Raw genomic sequence first — 18646 nt, 5'->3', positions numbered from 1 at the left:
GTGCAGTTTTGCACTATCAATTTACGATTGAGATAGACAGAAGCAAAAGCATATGCATACATACATTCACAATGAAATATGCGTATTCAATGTCATAGACCGGAAACTGTCCATAAATATCAAGATGTGAATAATGGCCGAAATGAAACATAACAAAATTAAGAATAAACACAAAGTGACATGTATCCTATCATCCAAAGAGGGCTGTGTTATAGCAAAAGCACACCTAAACACGTATCTTATTATGGGAAACAAAGTGAAAGCTAAGCCTGTTAAGATATAAAGGCTATATTTCTTTTTTTTTTTTTACAACAAACTGTAGTTCGATTTTGTGTATTATGGTGATAAAAGTGTTTATGTACCAGGCGATACAGATGGGGAGGCAATAGTAACAATGCCAAATCTGTCATTATCAAAGAAGTTTATTCTAAAAGCACAGAAGACAAATATATTAATTCAATGAAAATTTCTGCTATGAATATTTATTATGGAAAACTGCTTTCCCTATACAGGAGAATGAGGCCATTATTGGTGTCTAATTCACAGAATATTATATGAGGCACCTTTCTTGAACGGACAACAATTATTATCTATTTTTAATTACTAGAAGTCCTAAAGTATGAATTAACTGGTTGTAGTGTCAGGTTTGTAAACAAAAGCAACTGATGATGCTATTTTGTATCTTATGATAAACACATTTTAAGAGATTAAACAATAAAATAAGTGATTATCCTAGTGTCTGTACACTGTAAATTGTTCGACTGGCCAAGCAGGATGTTTTTCTTCATATTAGATTAAAGGGGTTTGACTTGGAATTAATAGCACTGATTGAGACTTTACGTAGTAAATAGTAGGTCTTCAAATTGTGTGAGATGATAATAAAGGGCAAGGGTTATGTTAGCACTATTTCTATTTAATCTTTATACAAATAACTTGAAGTGTTCTCTCATGCAGGATGAGTATGTATCTCCTAAAACTGTTACTGCTTCGTTCCTCTCCTGTATTCTGACGAAACCTTATTGATCTTACATATGTCGGGGAGTCTACAAACACTGGTGAATGCTTTTAGTTGCTACTTGGTTGGTACAGACCTCATGTATTACTTAGCAAAAACAGTTGTTTTTACTACCACACAGTGGCAGTTATGCAGCAATAGATTTCACGTTTCTTGTTCATGTTGTTTTTAACCTTTTTTTCCTGTGTATTTCAGGGAGATTCTGGTGGACCCCTTTCAAGTGTGGAAGTAATCAGCAGCAGAATTTACCTGGCAGGCGTAGTGAGCTGGGGAGATGGCTGTGCCCGCAGGAACAAGCCTGGCATTTACACACGGGTCACTATGCTTCGAGACTGGATCAAACAGCAGACAGGGCTGTAGCTGTGTGACATTTAGATGGCTATGACTTTATGTATCGCTTGGTATATTGTTTTTGCCAAAGCGTATCTACATATTTTTATAATGTTTTTTCTTTTTAAATGATGTGACTGTCATTTGAAATGGAGACAGGTGGACTTTGCAGCATTACCTTGATGCTGGTACAGTGGACTATGCTGCTTTGATTTCATCCTTGAGCTTCGGGCTCCCACTTTTCCCATCTTTCCCCCAACTACTACCATCATCTGATTTGATATTGACTCCTTCCTTTATTGGAGCAGCATTTAATTCTTCTTCTGTTCCACAAAATAGTCTAGAGTAAGGCATGAAGCCTGATGTGCGGACTCCAATGGGGCTTGCAAGTTTTTGGTATAAGCAGACTTGACGTATTCTGTGAACATCAAAGCAAATGATTATATTCATGTTAATAGTTGAAAATGGACAACTCTGCATGAAGAAAGCATAAGTTCCAAATATGGTCTTCGAAAATGTTTGTAGGAGGCTTAGTATACTTGGGTCATTAGGCACATCAGTATTGATATATCATTGCTTTATGTCCAGAGGTAAACTTATGGAATTGATTGATTGCATAGTTCCTTACACTCCAATGGTCTGGAACCACCATAGTAAATTTGTATTGCTTATAATTCACCTAGTGAGATTTTTAGGGTTACCGTTGCTGATGATTGAAGTTCATAATATGCAGTCCTTTACATAACACAGGCTGATGAATGTAATACATGAGCAGGTGCATTGATAATAAGATTGCTGAAGTAATCTGACAAGAGAGCAACTGGTGGCTGAACGTTGTTTCAGAGAGCCTTTCTGCTCCAGGTTTCTGATAGGAACACAGTCATTTGCATGGGTTAAAAATGTGTCAGTCTCATTCACACCAAGCTGCTTATTTGGTGGTATGGGTGAAGTAAAACATCTGTCCGATATGCAGGTTGGCTCTGGAGAGAGGTTAGATGGTGGCTGTTTATGTACTTGGAAGTACATTTTTGTCTTTTAGGTTAATTCATATTGAGTGGGATGTTTCACATCCCATTCCAGGTCTGCCGATCAAGCGATGCTGTCTAAGTGCTCTTCAGTATATATATACATATACATGTGTGTGTGAATTTGGTCTGACATAGGAGCATGTTATTGCTATTGATATTGAACTGTTTCTGTGTTATGGCCCACTTGAGAACTATAGGACTTCTTTAACTCTTGTTCTGTTCCAATGAATTTTGTTTTACATTGAAGAATGATGATTGTTAGAAAGGAGCTTACCTGTGAATAAGTAACTGGGGCTTCTTTATTAGATACTTTTTTTTTTAAGGTTGCCCTACACTCCTATCCATACTAATCCCCTTCTTATCGCTATAAGAGACAGCTAAATGTAGATTATCCTCTTTCTGAAATGAAAGTGCACTACCCCTATTATATCAGGATTTCATTTATTTTGTCTTCTAATCTAGTTACTCTTCACAAACCTGAGGGTTATGGTCTTCAGGAGTACAAAGTAGAACTCAATTTTGTATATGAAGTGTGGGGTTCCCCCTATGAAACCAAGATTCAGTGCTGCACACTTAACAATATATGTGGGTTTTCTGTTCTATGAAAACAATCTTATCACCAAAGCAATAGCCTCATGGTCTACAATATTATCTTATTGTGTGGAATTATGTTTATAAATGAAGTCCTTGTCTCATTTTACTATATTTTAGTCCTAATTTCATTCATTTCTGCTTTCAACAGGATTGGCAGTACAGTGACCTCTGTTGTGCTAGAAATTGCTTGAGACAGCCTGTGAAGAAATCAATAATTAGTCTTTAGATTCTAGGAGTGGTCTCAGCCAGTTTCTCTCAGCAGGTTTTGGGCACCATGTTTGTGTTTGATTTTTAAAATGCTATTCAACACGAATATTACTTTTGTGTATTACAATTTCATAAAACTGTATGAACCGAAAGTAAGAAACGGTGCACTGATTTAGCATCTTTGTTTTCAAAGTCCCATTTATTAAAGTAATTGATGATTTTATTTCTACCTTCTTGTCTGTCCCACCATTTCCTGTCCAGTTTTGAGGAGGTAGGTTCTGTGGTAGGGCAGTCAGTGATCTGGAAGCAGGAGCTTGAGGCAAGGGTGTTTAACTTTTAACAGTGATAGAGCTATTGAAGGAGTGGCCTTACTTAACATTCATTGATCTGTCATGATCTACTGTGTAAGACTAAAGGACACTTTATAGTTTCACTGAATCCTGGGTGTCATAAGAGAGCAAGATGGCATGCATGTAATTTCTCATCTTCTGTTTATCAGCATCTTATCTTTGGAAAAGGATAATTTGGGGGGACGTCTTGTATTCTACATTTTGAAGTACAACTTGAGTTAAACAATGTGATTTGAGATCAATTGTATTACAAAGATGCTGTCAAAAACACGTATTTTGATTAATCTACAGAAGAAGGAAAGTCCCAATGCATAGGATTTGTGTAAATATGTGTAATACTTGAAAAATGTTTCCATCCTTTTAATAGGCTGGATTGGCATTGCCAAAATGTGCCTTAGTAGGTAAACACGAACACAAACTATTAGTGCCTTGTCAGTTTTATGTATTTGCTATTTTTATCTTGAGTTTTGTTTTTGTAGTTTAATATATTTTTATTCAAATGACATATGCAATGGTATTTGTAACTACATTTCCAGAGGTAGGCAATGGGGGGACCATGCTGATGCAAAAAGATGCAGAGCTATCTCAAAGTATAATTGCGATTGGCATGGCTATGTTGTTGGGGTAATCACAAAAAATGTGTTCTTGTGAATTCTTTTGCCTTCTGTATCTTTTATGTAAATGTGATAGAAAATGTGTTTTTTCTTTTTTCTTGACTGTTTTTATTGTTGTTTAAAATGACATGTCCTGTGAAAGCGAGGTTTCGGTTTAAAGTACATACTAGTAAAATGTTTTAAGTCTTCCTGGTTTCAAATCTTTTTTTTTTTTTCTTCAGTGTTTTGTCAGTTGATTCTATTAAGTTAAGAAAACATAGTTGGTCATGCCTGGGATGTGATGAGTGTGCTTCTACTAGTGCCCAGTCCCCAGAAAACATAATGCTACAATAGGCTTCTGATGATAATCCAGAATCTATCACCCTGGACGTGTTCTTTTGGCCTGAATGTATAGATATTGTTAGAAATATTACCTCGTTAAATATGTAACTACTTAATTTAGAAATTGTTATTAGCGGTTAGCATTGTTGTAAGTGCTTCTTATTTTTTGATTTAAGATAACACAAAATGATTAAGTAATTGATTTAGGGTAGCTTAAGTTGGTCAAAAGTAGAAATAAGGACTAGGGTTCTGATCTTTTTCTTTCACAGCTGACACCTTAATCATATCTCTACAAGAACATAATTTAAGAAAGCCTCAAAACTGCATACCATATATAAATTGATTAGATTAGGATGAGATAAGTGAGTATATAAAAATCTGAATTTTTAAGAAAAAGCATCATGTAAGAAACCATCCCTAACATGATTTAAATAACTAACAAATAAATAACTGCTTGTCCCTAGGGACTCCTATAATTTCAAGGGCTCTAAGAAAACATATTTGAATAGTGAAATAATGCATGTGTCTATGTTCTTAAGAATGTCTGATTCTTAGTTAAGTGTTATACCCCACTGCTCAAACCATATATCTTGTTCCCCTCCATTTTCATTGTTTAAACACAAAGGAAGCTCATGGAAACAGAGACTTAAACATCTAAACATTGAAAGGTGGCCAATAAACAATTCCCAATTTGCGAACAACAAAATGTTTTTGTAGAATCAATTAGTTACCTTTTTGTACAGACCTCATAGAAATAACATTTGTGACTCAAGTCAATCCCGAGCTGACTGCTAACATAGTATTTCAAGATAACATGCTTTGCTGTTAAGCATATTTGGCACATAAATAGTCTCCTCATCTAAAGCATAATTTTGCAACCTTTATTATTCATTCATGTAAAGATTACCAGTGTCCTCTAAATTATGGCTATTTGTTTTAAAGACTGTGAATGTCTTCTGGCTCCTTCCTTCACTGAAACCATAATTAGAACTAAAGTTTTATAGTATATTATTGAAGGAGCACATTAATAAAGATGTAGCATTTTACAATCAGTAGGTCAAGCTCTGGAAGGCAAAAAGTGTTCCATTCTCCAAACTCAAATTATGTCCCAATGAAAATCTCCAGTTGGCTGCCCTATCTTTTACATTTCACTATCTGAATATTCCAAGGTAGTTTCACTTGTAATATGTAGTACATCCACTAATAGAAACTTTTTCTTATCACTGGGGGACCTACTTGCCTCAACTTCTTTGTAAATTTCAAATGAAATAATTACCTAATTTATGTATTATTTAAAAACAAAAAATCCTTAATGACACAAAATAGATAAGTCATAAAAAATTACTGCACATCATTTTCTCACCTCATTTATTATTTAATCCGCCTAGTTAGAATTGCTATATCACTTTCAACTTGTATTTACTTGTGCACAATTTTTAAGGTTTTGGAATTTAATGTGAAAATTAGGAGTATTTACAAAATGGTGATAGCTGAAAGGATTATTTTACATTTCTTTATTGAAATGTAAGCATTAAACCAATCATCAAAGTAGGCACACACCCATTCTGATATATTAATGCTGAAGTCACTTGTGCCATGTGAACCTCTCTGGTAGCATATCCTGTCTGGATGCATATCAGTAGTCCCATCCTTGTGTATTCAATCAGAGGACATACTATATCAGTATAGAAGAAGATGCACACAATAATTTAAAATGATATTGCATACCTTGGGAAACCCAATATATGATTGTTTTCGTCACCGATGTTTCATGGGGAAAGAGCCTCTTGTGTATGGATGGGTCTCTTGCCATACCCATAACATCTTGGGAGTTAATTATATGGTTCCATTTGTGGTCTTTATTGTGGCCTTGCATGTCAGTATTACAGCAGGGTATACTGTTTGGCATACAACTACATAAAGAGCAGTGACAACAACAATACCGCACACGTGATAGTAGACAAACAATATATAGAGGTTGCGCTTCACCTCATAGGGTCCTAATGCTCATGAACCCTGACTATCTATAGGACAATCAAAACCAACATAGGGTGCACTATCATAAAAATAATTGGTAGGTCTTAGTAACTTCAAAGTCCATTAATACACAGAAGCCATAGTACTGTGCCCCAAATTTGTATTCTTCAAACATATTTCCATCCAAGTCTGGACTCAGCACTATGGCTCCAGTGTATTAATGGACTGAATGCAGAATCATCAGTCTTTATAAACTGTTTTTCACTATTTGAATATAAGTTACTAAGAACTACTGATTGTTTTTGTAATATTTTGCAGCGCTCCCCACGTTGGTTATTGTGTTTGGCAGACCTTGATTCTCTTTTCAATCAATCAGTAAGTACTTGTAGAGTGCGGGTTATCACCTGCAGGTTCTCAAGGCGCTGTGGTGGGCATGCTGATCATTCGAAGAGCCAGGTCTTGAAATCCTTCCTGAAGTGCTTCCGTGATGAGGCCGGTCTGAGTTTGAAAGGGAGTATGTTCCATGTCTGGGCTAAGAGGTAGGAGAAGGATCTTCCTCCAGCTGTGCTTTTCTTGATTCTGGGAATGGCTGAGAGGGCGAGGTGGGAGGATCAGAGTTGTCTGACGTGAGTGTAGGAGGACAGGCGATGGTTGAGGTAGTCTGGTCTGATGTTGTGAAGTGCCTTATAGGTGTGAGTCCGTAGCTTGAAGGTGATGCGTTTGTCGACCGGGAGCCAGTGGAGGTCTCTGGTGGGTGGAGATGTCGTTCTGGCGGGGGATGTCCAGTGATGAGTCTGGCTGCTGTGTACTGAATTCTCTGTAGACTTGCTTGCAGCTTCTTTGCGATGCCGGTGTAGACTGTGTTTCTGTAGTCTGATTTGCTGCAGACCAGGGCATGTGTGACCGTCCTTGTTTCAGTGGGGATCCATTTGAAGATCTTTCAAAGGAGGTGCAATGTGTGGAAGCCGGCTGAAGAGACTGCGTTAACTTGACTGGTTATGGAATGCGTTGAGTCCAGAATAATGCCCAGGTTGCATGCGTGTCTCGTCATTTTTGGCCTCCAGTTTCATAACATACACATTCTATAGTTCACTAACGGAGCCCATATCACACAACATTTGGGCCTTTGTGATAGTTTTCGACACTGCGTTGGCACAGCTAAACCAGTGCTTCACTTCTGTTGCTGCACTAGCTTCCAGGACATTGCTATATGCCTCCTGAAAAGTACCAAGGCCAGATCCATAAACCTTTGTAGGTAGTTCTCCCCATTGGCTGTGGGCCTTATGCCTAACTGACAATTCAGGGGTGAGTGGAACCTTGCAGTCCCCTAGGTCAGCCAGTATTTCTGTTACCTCTCTTTTGCTGGAGCACCTGGTAGTCCCACACTCTGATAAAAGCCAGTGTTGTGAAGACAGCATCGTAGACATTCTGAATTGGCTTCCGGGAACATTTTGTGTAGCAGAAACATGGCTTACTAGTCACCTGTTTTACCTGTTACTCAGCTCTCATTCATTGAATGTCCGTTTGTACCTTCCCAGGTCAAACAACCACTTGTCCCTGGTCTTCAAGTCAGGACTGTAGTGTTGTGTGTGCAAGGTGATGTACAATACACTTTTGGCTTTCCTCGAGTCACTGTGTGTTAGTACAGTCTGCAGAGGCAGCAACTCTTCCAATTTAACACATCCTTGTCTCCAAGTGGAGACGATAGCGTGCTCTATAGTGTTATAGTCTCTGAATGGGCCTACTAGTATGTCATATATGTCCTGGAATGACCTCAGGTGTCTCTCACTGTATAAGACTTTAAGAGTCACCCCCTTTCATACATATCCTAGTGTACCTCCTCCAGATGACCACTCTCATTGTTGGTAATGGCCAGAGTGGTATTTGGGGGGTGTAAGGTGGATATTTCCGCCCAGTGTCTATGTATATAGGCCTAAAACAGAAAGAAGAGGTAGTAAGGGTGAAAGATGCCGCACATCTAGGGAGTAAAACCAGTATAGTTAACGAATGTAAATACAGTCAGAGACGGGTGCCAGATGGTCAGGTGCCTTACTTCCCAGTAGGCACAAAAATGAGTACCAAAGTACACAGTAACAACAAAAGCAATGTGACCACAGAGATATATAGTCCAATCACGTAGCGAGCCCAGCCTTGATGAAGTCACCTGAGTGACGAAACACGTGTTGGCTGTATCTTGAAGAATGCGCAATCCTGAAGCAAACTGTGCCTACAATTAAAGACACTTTCCATAACAAATTCGGGATCTTCACGTTTTGTTCTCTCCAACCTCAACTATACCACCAGGGATACATATCCTCGCTACGTGATTGGACTATATATCTCTGTGTGCTGTGGTCACATTGCTTCTATGTATATAGGCCACCATACACAAAGAGGGGCAAGAGGTAGGTCAAGTCAAAATCCTTTGACCTCCCATTGTAAACTTTGTATGGCAAAACAAAACGGTTTCAGCTATTGATCCTAACCTGAGGAGAGATCCCTCTGGGAAAAGCAAGGCCCTCATCCACATCAAGATGTAGCATGCTTCATCATTGGGCTTTCCACACCTTGGACCCAAATGAGTCCAAAGTGGGCTACTGCCAGTCTGAGGATGGGAGCGAGTTTTTGTTGTTGTTGTTGTTTGAACTGATTCTGGTGAAGTATACATGTCATACAAACTAGAGAACCAAAAAGAAGAGGTTATCCAAACCATTGATTTATTCAAGGATACCCTGGTAAGATTAAAATAAAGACCGAGGGTGAGTAACTGGAAATTAAAGGCCCTGTCAGCCCCTCATGGTCAACATGTTTCGACCATCCTATTATGACCAGCAGCCGTCTTCGGGACCTACAGTCTCTGGTTAATGAAGCAGACAAAACCTTACACTTGCGGTGAGGCCTGTATTATCCTACTGTCCACATAGCACCCAGAACAGAATAACCCGAAGTGTTGGCTAATTGCTCCTGCACAACAACTTTAGAGGTCAATGCTCTGGAAAAGCAAAAGCCAAAAAATAAAAAATAATGGAGAAAATGAGTACCAAAAACGGGAGTGCATACCAAATATACATACTATATTGACATACATACCACTGTCATCGAGTGGTGGATGTAAAACACGTGTATATCACACAAAAAAGCCTGTATTTTTCATGCTGGCCTTCGTTAGAAGCAATTCACATGGTTCCAACATGACAGCCACAAACCCAGTGAGCAAAAATCATTCACATGCTGTGATGTTATAACACATGTGCAATGCAATACACTGTGATGCCTTCACACTCTTATGTCAGCATCTATGCACTCCTGCCACTTGCCTCCTTTCATTGCATGCCTCATAATAGCCATGTAGGAATGTCTTCATGGTTCAAACTGCAGCGGACCTCCTCCCTCTTAGCATTGGGAGGTGACCCTAGCCAGCGCAGTGACCTTGCAGTTGTGCTGCCATGCATTAGAACTCAAAGTTGGGGGGCATTTAATCCTCCCTTCAGTAGGTGGCACTGTGTGATTTGTAATGCAACCCTCTTTGTGCCTGTCCCTGAAATCAAGTCTGACAGAGAAGCCTCTTAAGACGCCCTGAAGAATTGCCCAGGAGTTAATATTGGCAGGGCTGGGAAGAAATATAACAGGCCCAGTAATATCAACCTCTAAGCACTAGCCAGCCGCTGCATTGAGGACAGTGGTAGTGAAAGCCAGAAAGGGAGAGACCAGACAGAGGTCACTGTTCTGTCCAGGCTACCTTCTGCTAGGTCAGTCTCAGAGTGGTACATATTAGACCCCAAATATTTAAATGTGTTGTGTTGATGTAATAATCTTGTTGGCATGACTAATCACCTCCTGTGTTCGGTATTTGCTGGAGTGGAAAGAGGCAGGATTTAGACCAGTTAAGTTTAATGCCTGACACCGCTCCAAACTCATCAAGCATCCCCATCATGCCCACTCCTAATCTGTCTGTCACTGTTATGAGGTATGTCCAGCCTAGGGTGTAGAATGCCCGATATATATATATATATATATATGTGTTCAATGGCATTTGTAGCTGCAGATACACATGCTGTGCTTATCCATTCCGACATCTAGTGTTGGGCTCAGAGTGTTACAAGTTGTTTTTCTTCGAAGAAGTCTTTTCGGTGTCACAGGATCGAGTGACTCCTCCTCTCGGTTCCATTGCGCATGGGCATTGACTCCATTGTTAGATTGTTTTCTTTCCACTGTCGGGTTTAGACGTGTTTCCTCTCGCTCCAAGATTTCGATTCGGAAAACTTTAGAAAACCTTCCCTTTCATCGGTATTGTCTCGATCGCGTTCTCCATCTAGCCTCGAACCGGTAGTACCATGAGAAAATCACTTTGTTCGCCCTTCGGGGCGCGCGCACCCAACTCTGGCCTATTCGGGCCGACTGCGTGGAGAGCTTAATGGATCTGACTCAATTCCGACTCTGCCCTCTGTGCCACGCCAAGTACCCATATACAGACCAGCATTTGGTTTGCAACTTGTGCCTTTCTCCAGACAATCGGGAGGAAAACTGTGACTCAATCAAAAAAGGCTCTTAGAGATCGAAGAGCACGAAGGCTTGAAATGGCGTCAAAGAGCAGTGAAGATCTCGACGTCACTGAAGAAGAGCAGGCACAGACAGCAGTCTCTATCCGAGACACAGACTCCGAACAGGAATCCGAAGACGATAGACCCATCACAGCTGGCCAGCATGTGAGTACGTCTGCCCCTGCATCCCCTCACAAGAAACATCCTATGGCCTTGGGTACACCACTGACGGAAGGCCATGGTTCGGCCCAAAAAAGACTGTTGGCGACTGACCTCCGGGTTCGGTGCCGAAAAAAGTCACTCCGACGACTACTTTGGAGTCGAAAATTAGAAAGGCCGCTTCGAAGCTGAGGCCTTCCACAACATTTTCGATACCGAAAAAAACCAACAGACTTTGGAACCGAAAAAGACATCTTATACAGAGGAGCAAGGACTTTCCAAAAAATTACGAGAAAGCCATAAAACCTCTGAGGAAGAGTCAGACATTGAGCCCATTCTGCAAATTATAGATGAGATAATCTAGAATACACATTCATAAAGAGATAGGGAGAATTATTACAGCACCTCCTCTAAAAACAGAGAAAACTGGCATTCCAAGAAGAACTGGACACTGCACAGCCACCAGCTAAAGTGCAAAAGCAAAAAGAGAAACCAATACCTCTTCATTTTTCTCCCCTCATTCTCCACAGCTATCTGTCTCTCTTCACTCCAGCCCTCCACCAATGCCTTCTCCAACACACTCTTTTTATTCGCAAGAAGACGTAGTAGATCCATGGGACCTTTGATTCAGATCCCATCCCAGATAACGACCCAGATACCTACCCATCCAAACGATCTCCACCTGAGGATACCACAGTATACAATCAGGTCATAGCCAGGGCTGCAGCTTACAATGGGGTAACAATGCACACTGAACCATTAGAGGAAGATTTGTTGTTTAATACATTATCTTCAACACATTCTAGGTGCAAATGCCTCTCAATGTTATCAGTCATGGTAAAACACGCAGACCAAATTTTTAATGAGCCTGTGAAATCTAGAATAATCACACCTAGAATAGAAAATAAATATAAGCCTGCACCCTTTGACCCAGAAAATATTACTCATCAGGTGCCTCCAGATTCAGTGGTGGTTAGTGCAGCAAGAAAGAAAGCAAATAGCCAGTCTTCAGGAGATGCACCCCCTCCTGATAAAGAGAGCAGGAAATTTGATGCTACAGGGAAAAAGGTTGCATCCCAAGTGGCAAACCAATGGAGAATATCTAATTCTCGGCACTACTAGCCTGCTGTGATTGAGCCCATTGGGATGAGATGCAGGATATAATACAGCATCTCCCAAAAGAACACCAAAAGCGGGCACAACAAGTAGTAGAGGAAGGGCAAGCTGTCAGTAACAATCAAAGTCTGCCCTTGATGCTGCTGATACAGCTGCAAGGAGCGTTAAAATAGCCATTATCATCAGAAGGCATGCATGGCTGTGCTCCTCTGGTTTTAAACCAGACATCTAACAGGCCGTGTTAAACATGCCTTTTGATTAAAAAGCACCTATGTGGCCCAGAAGTGGACACTACAATAGAGAAAATATGAAAAGACTCTGATACAGCAAAGGCAATGGGTGCTCTGTATACTACACCATATAGGGGGTCATTCCATAAGCCTCAGTTTCGAGGAGGTTTTAGAGCACAATCCTCCGAGGCTTCCACCCCACAAACAAAACCATATCAAACCCAGTACCAGCGAGGTTGGTTTAGAGGAGCATACAGAGGCCAATACTCTAGAAATAGAGGTAAATTCCAAACCTCTAAGCAACCAACAACACAACCAAAGCAGTGACTTCCTTCCCTCCCTTCCACTCCACACATCTCCTGTAGGGGGAAGACTACAGCATTTCTACTCGCATTGGCAAAATATCACCACAGACAACTGGGTATTATCAATTATCTGCAATGGCTATTGCCTAGAATTGATAAACACTCCTCCAAATATTCCACCAATGTTTTACTAAATATCCCCAGAACATACAATTCTGTTACAACAAGAGGTTCAATCTCTACTACTCAAACAAGCAATAGAATTAGTTCCACAGTCTCAACAGGGAACAGGGGTATTCTTATTATACTTCCTAATTCCCAAAAAAGATTGCACCCACAGGCCAATATTAGACCTCAGGCCCCTCAATTTTTACATCCTATCAGAACATTTTCACATGGTAACTCTGCAAGATGTTATTCCACTGCTACAAAAACAAGATTGTATGACGTCCCTAGACCTCAAAGATGTGTATTTCCACATACCCATCCACCCAGCTCACAGAAAATACACCAGGTTTGTCATACAAGGAAAACACTACGAATTCAAAGTGTTACCTTTCGGCATAACAGCTCCAAGGCTGTTCACAAAGTGTCTAGCAGTAGTAGAAGCAGCATACTTAAGAAGACAACACATCCATGTCTTTCCATATCTAGCCGATTGGCTAATAAAATCAAACAATTGTACACAATGCCAAAAATATACACGTTACATGATAGAAACTCTGCACATACACTAGGATTTTCTATAAACCACCAAAAGACACACCTTCAATCAGCACGAGTACAACTGTATTTAGGTGCCGTCCCAAATACTCAACTGCCTCTAGCGTATCCAAACACACAAAGCATACAAGCTTTCCAAAATCTAATTCCACTGATAAAGCCAAATCAACAATACACTGTACGATTTATCATGAAGATCTTGGGAATGATGGCATCTTGCATAGCAATAGTCCCACATGGAAGATTAAACACGAGGCCCTTACACCAGTGCCTTGCACAACAACGGTCACAGGCACATGGTCAACTTCAAGATCTAGTGTTGATAGACCGCCAAACACATATATCCCTTCAATGGTGGAATCACAGCAATTTAATGAAGATGCAGTTTTTTCAAGACCCTGTGCCTCAGACCATACTCACAACAGATGCATCAATGATTGGTTGGGGAGCTCACCTAAACAATCACACAATTCAAGGCCAGTGGGATGTCAAACAGAAACAGCTACACATAAACCACTTAGTTATTAGCTGTATTCCTTGCCCTAAAAGCATTTCAACCCCTTCTCAAACAGAAGAATGTTCTTATAAAGACAGACAACATGACAACCATGTATTATCTAAACAAACAGGGAGGGACACATTCATCTCAGCTGACCCTTCTAGCCCAAACAATTTGGAAATGGGCAATTCACAATCAAATTCACCTAATAGCGCAGTACATTCCAGGGATAGACAATCAGTTGGCAGATGTCCTCAGCTGAAATCACCAACAAACACACAAATGGGAGATACACCCCCAAGTACTTCAAAAATACTTTCAAAAGTGGAGAACACCAAACATAGATCTATTCGCAACAAGCGAAAACACAAAATGCCAAAACTTTGCATCCATACACCCACATTCCCGATCCAGGGGCAATGATCGATGGATCAATTGGTCACAGATATTTGCTTATGCTTTACCCCCTCTCCCACTCCTTCCATTTCTGGTCAACAAGTTGCGTCACACCACACTCAACATGATACTTAAAGCACCAACATGGGCATGTTAGCCTTGGTACATGACACTACTATACATATCTGTAGTATCTCACTCTAAACTCCTAAACCGACCAGATTTGTTAACACAAAACAAAGGTCAAACCAGGCATCCAAACCCCAATGCTCTCAATCTATTGATTTGGCTCTTGAAGTCATAGAATTTGTATACTTAAAACTTCCATCTGAATGTATGGAAGTCATTAAACAAGCACGAAAACCTACTAAAAAGTGCTATGCAAATAAGTGGAAAAGATTTGTCTACTATTGTCAATCTAAAACCATAGATCCACTTACATCATCAATGCAAGATATTGTATGTTACTTATTTCATTTACAAAAATATAATTTGGCTTGCTCCTCTATAAAAATACATCTTACTGCAATATCTGCATACTTGCAAACTATTCAACATAGTTCTGTATTCTGAGTTTCTGTTATTAAAGCCTTGATGGAAGGATTAAAATGCATCATTCTACCTAGAACACCACCAGTTCTATCATGGAATTTAAATAGTGTACTTACAAAGCTTATGGGACCACCCTTTGAACCGATGCACTCTTGCCAAATTCAATTTCTAACATGGAATGTTGCCTTCCTTGTGGCCATTACTTCTTTAAGAAGAGTTAGTGAAATACAAGCATTGACTCTTGAAGAACCTTTATTCCAGGTACACAAAGTTGTACTAAGAACAAATCAAAAATTTCTACCAAAAGTAGTATCTCCTTTTCACATCCATCAAACAGTGGAATTGCCGTTCTTCTTTCTACAGCCATATTCTGTGGCAGAAAGAGCTCTTCATACACTAGATCTCAAAAGAGCTCTTGTGCACTACATAGAACTAAACAGTTTAGGAAAACAAAACAACTTTTTGTAGCTTTCCAACAACCACATACAGGCAATCCTATATCAAAACAAGGTTTAGCAAGATGGATTGTTAGATGTACACAAACATGCTAAGTCAGAGCAAAAAGACAACTTTTAGTCACTCCTAAAGCACATTCTACAAGAAATAAAGATGCATCAATGGCTTTTTTTAGGAAACATACCAATGGTTGTTATATGTAAAGCAGCTACATGGTCAACCCCTCATACATTTAGTAAACACTACTGTGTTAATGATTTCTCACAACAAGCCACTGTAGGACAAGCTGTCTTAAGAACATTATTTCAAACAACTTCAACTCCTACAGGGTAGCCACCGCTTTTTGGGAGGACTAACTGCTTTGTAGTCTATGCATAGCATGTGTATCTGCAGCTACACATGCCATTGAACGGAAAATGTTACTTACCCAGTGTACATCTGTTTGTGGCATGTTGTGCAGCAGATTCACATGCACCCTCCCTCCTCCCCTGAAGCCTGTAGTCATTTAAGTTTATCACTTGTACATATGTAGATACATTTACATTTGCATGGACATCTTTTTTCTCTTCTATACTCTATCACTCCTCTCTTCACCCTCTGTGGTAAAACAATCTAACAATGGAGTTGATGCCCATGCGCAATGGAACCGAGAGGAGGTGTCACTCGACACTGTGACTCTGAAAAGACCTCTTTGAAGAAAAAAAAACTTGTAACACTCCGAGCCCAACACTAGATGTCTGAATGGATATGCAAAGCATGTGAATCTGCAGCACAACATGCCACGAACAGATGTACACCGGGCAAGTGACATTTTCCATATAATAATGTTATAGGTTATACCGCTGTGGGCGAGCCAATCCCATTGAGAATTGTATATGCCAAGAATTAGCAGTGCACTCCATCAAGGGAAAAGTAAATCTTATTTTTATTTCTTTTCAGGACTGGAAACACAAAAGAACGCGTTTCGACCGGATGGTCTTCTTCGAGTTCGAAGCTTGCTGTCTGTCCTCGTGTCCACTGCTGAAAGCACGGTCACCCTGCTGCTCCCAACTCCACCAGCAGAACTGACCTGTCAATTTCTAGGCCTTGGACGCAAATATATTTGCCTGCCCAGATAGTCGGTGTCAGTGGGCAATACAAGAGAGCAGGAGACAGTGGAGCTATAAATTCAGAATGATTAATGTTAGGAGCAAAAACTGTCCATCCATTCCCCCCTCCAGGACCATGTATCTTCTGTCCCTGTCTATTCTGTGGGCAGCCTCTACTTGTGGAACCCTCGGTGCAATCAGTACCCCACTGGCAAAAATTGAATAAGTTGTGTACCATCCCACTCCATCTTGTTTGCATCTTTTATCATTCTATTGCTATCAAGTGGGTTTCTTGCAGGCATGCTATAGGAATATGGTGTCGCCTAAGGTCTTTAAACACTGCATGGTGCTTCTTAGGTGTCACCATGCTTCTTATATTGCAGCCAGAATGTTGTATATAGGGGTCAATACACTGGTATTAACCTCCATCAGGGCTAATGCATGTGGGCCTCCTTATCCCCCTTTGTCCCATTGATGTTGCCTCTGGTTTTTCTGGCATGCTTTATTGAACACCTTGATGTTGCCTCTGGTTTTTCTGGCATGCTTTATTGAACACCTGTTGTTTTATGCCTCGCAGTGTGCTCTCAAACTATCTAACAGAACTAACAACTTTCCAGCCCCTCACCCTAGACCCTCAATTAACAATAGTAATGTCCAGTTCAGAAGTAGTAGGAACATTGGTTGGCCTGAATTACACCCCAGTCGCTCAAGCCCCCTATTCAGCTTCTGTTCCCCAAGCCCTCCCTTGCATCTCCTGCCCCCCTCCCACCAACCAAGCCTGTGTTTATATTTTTAACCACTTCTGTTTACTCACTGCTTACCCTGCTTCATATTATGCCATCAGCCATACGTAGAGTAAGAGCTGGGCTTCATCCTCCTCCAATGCACCAGATCTGCTTGTTCTAGACTCTGTGTCTAATCTGCAAACTGATGGAAGGATAGTAAAAGTATTCCTGTTGTGCAGTAGGACATCTGCAACCACTTCTCTGTTCAGCTGCAGACCCCAGCGGTTTTGGCTGTGTCTTCTCCTTTATTTCTGGGTTTCCCAACTGTCCCTTTGCAAGTCACTGCTCCAGTTCGTTTGGGTCGGTTAGGTCACTATACACTTCATCTGAATCCAGGCCCAAGCTTTTTCATGTGTCTGGAAGAAGTGTTACACCTCTCCCTCCAGCACTTGCAATTTGCTGGGAAAGAGCAGGGCCATCTGACAGAGTTGCTGCTTGACTGCCATGAAAGAGCTACGTTGCCACTGCACCTCTGCTATGTAGTCCTGGTAGGCTGTTACATTGGCCCTTTCATATTGCTATGGCCCTTTACCTCTGAATGCCTGGAGAATGAGATCTCTATATTTAAGGAATAGTGCAATTAAAGGACATGGTGCCCCTCCAGATGGTGAGGGTCGTACCGTGGTTCAGAGCCCTTTCAATTGAGAACAATTTGGTATCTTTCCTGATGGGACCGTGTTGATTAGCCATTGTTCATGAACAGTGCCATTTTCAGTCCCTCAGCCCATTCCAGGAGACTCATGAGCCACATAATAGAATCTAAGCATTCATCAGCATCTTCGCCTTCAGCTGCAGGTGCTTAATATCTGCTCTCGTAAGCTGCTTCTATGATTGAAGTTCCTTCAAAGTGGGGTGCATCATGGTGATGGGAGACTATTATCCACCCTCCTAGACACGTTTCTATGATTGGCATGGAGCAAGGACACATCCAAGGAGGCGGTCACCAGCTAGCCCGTGCCCAGGACCCCAGTTGCCCACTGCTCAGGTAGGCAGCGTGGGAAGAAATATCCAGGTCCTGGGTATCGCTACCCCCCCCCCCCCCCCCCTCCCCCAAATTCATTACTGAAGAGAAAGTCTCCGGTTGAGGGTTGCTGCAATGCACTGGGACAGATACCCAGGCCCTCTCAAAGTCAACGGCCCCAGGCAATGGAGTCCCCCTGGCCCAAAAATGGAACTGTGTCTCAGAGGCCGCCACCAACTGGCTTAATTCTAGGACTACAGTCGTGCCTCTCTCGGGTAGGCAGTGCAGAAAGAAATATCCAGGCCCGGGCACCATGGCCCCTACACAATACTGAATAGAACAGAAAGTATCAGGGGCTTTCTGCTATGCTCCCACAATGCTCAACATTATATACTGCCC

General features: G+C 41.0%; 1 protein-coding gene across 2 annotated transcripts in view; it reads left to right on the top strand.

The window, feature by feature from the left end:
- ST14 (ST14 transmembrane serine protease matriptase) overlaps positions 1 to 4326 on the top strand; it is a 320066-nt gene extending 315740 nt beyond the window's left edge. For both annotated transcript variants that reach the window (XM_069224467.1, XM_069224468.1), the window contains exon 19: positions 1211 to 4326. In XM_069224467.1, coding sequence (XP_069080568.1) covers positions 1211 to 1375 — 165 coding nt within the window. In that variant the 3' untranslated portion in view covers positions 1376 to 4326. The remainder of the gene's footprint in view (positions 1 to 1210) is intronic.
- The last annotated feature ends 14320 nt before the right edge of the window (positions 4327 to 18646 follow it).

This window comes from Pleurodeles waltl, chromosome 3_1, assembly GCF_031143425.1.
Source record: "Pleurodeles waltl isolate 20211129_DDA chromosome 3_1, aPleWal1.hap1.20221129, whole genome shotgun sequence".
In the NCBI taxonomy this organism is placed as follows: domain Eukaryota; kingdom Metazoa; phylum Chordata; class Amphibia; order Caudata; family Salamandridae; genus Pleurodeles; species Pleurodeles waltl.
The sequence above is the reverse complement of the archived record's forward strand: the minus strand, read 5'-3'. Positions and strand labels throughout refer to the sequence as shown.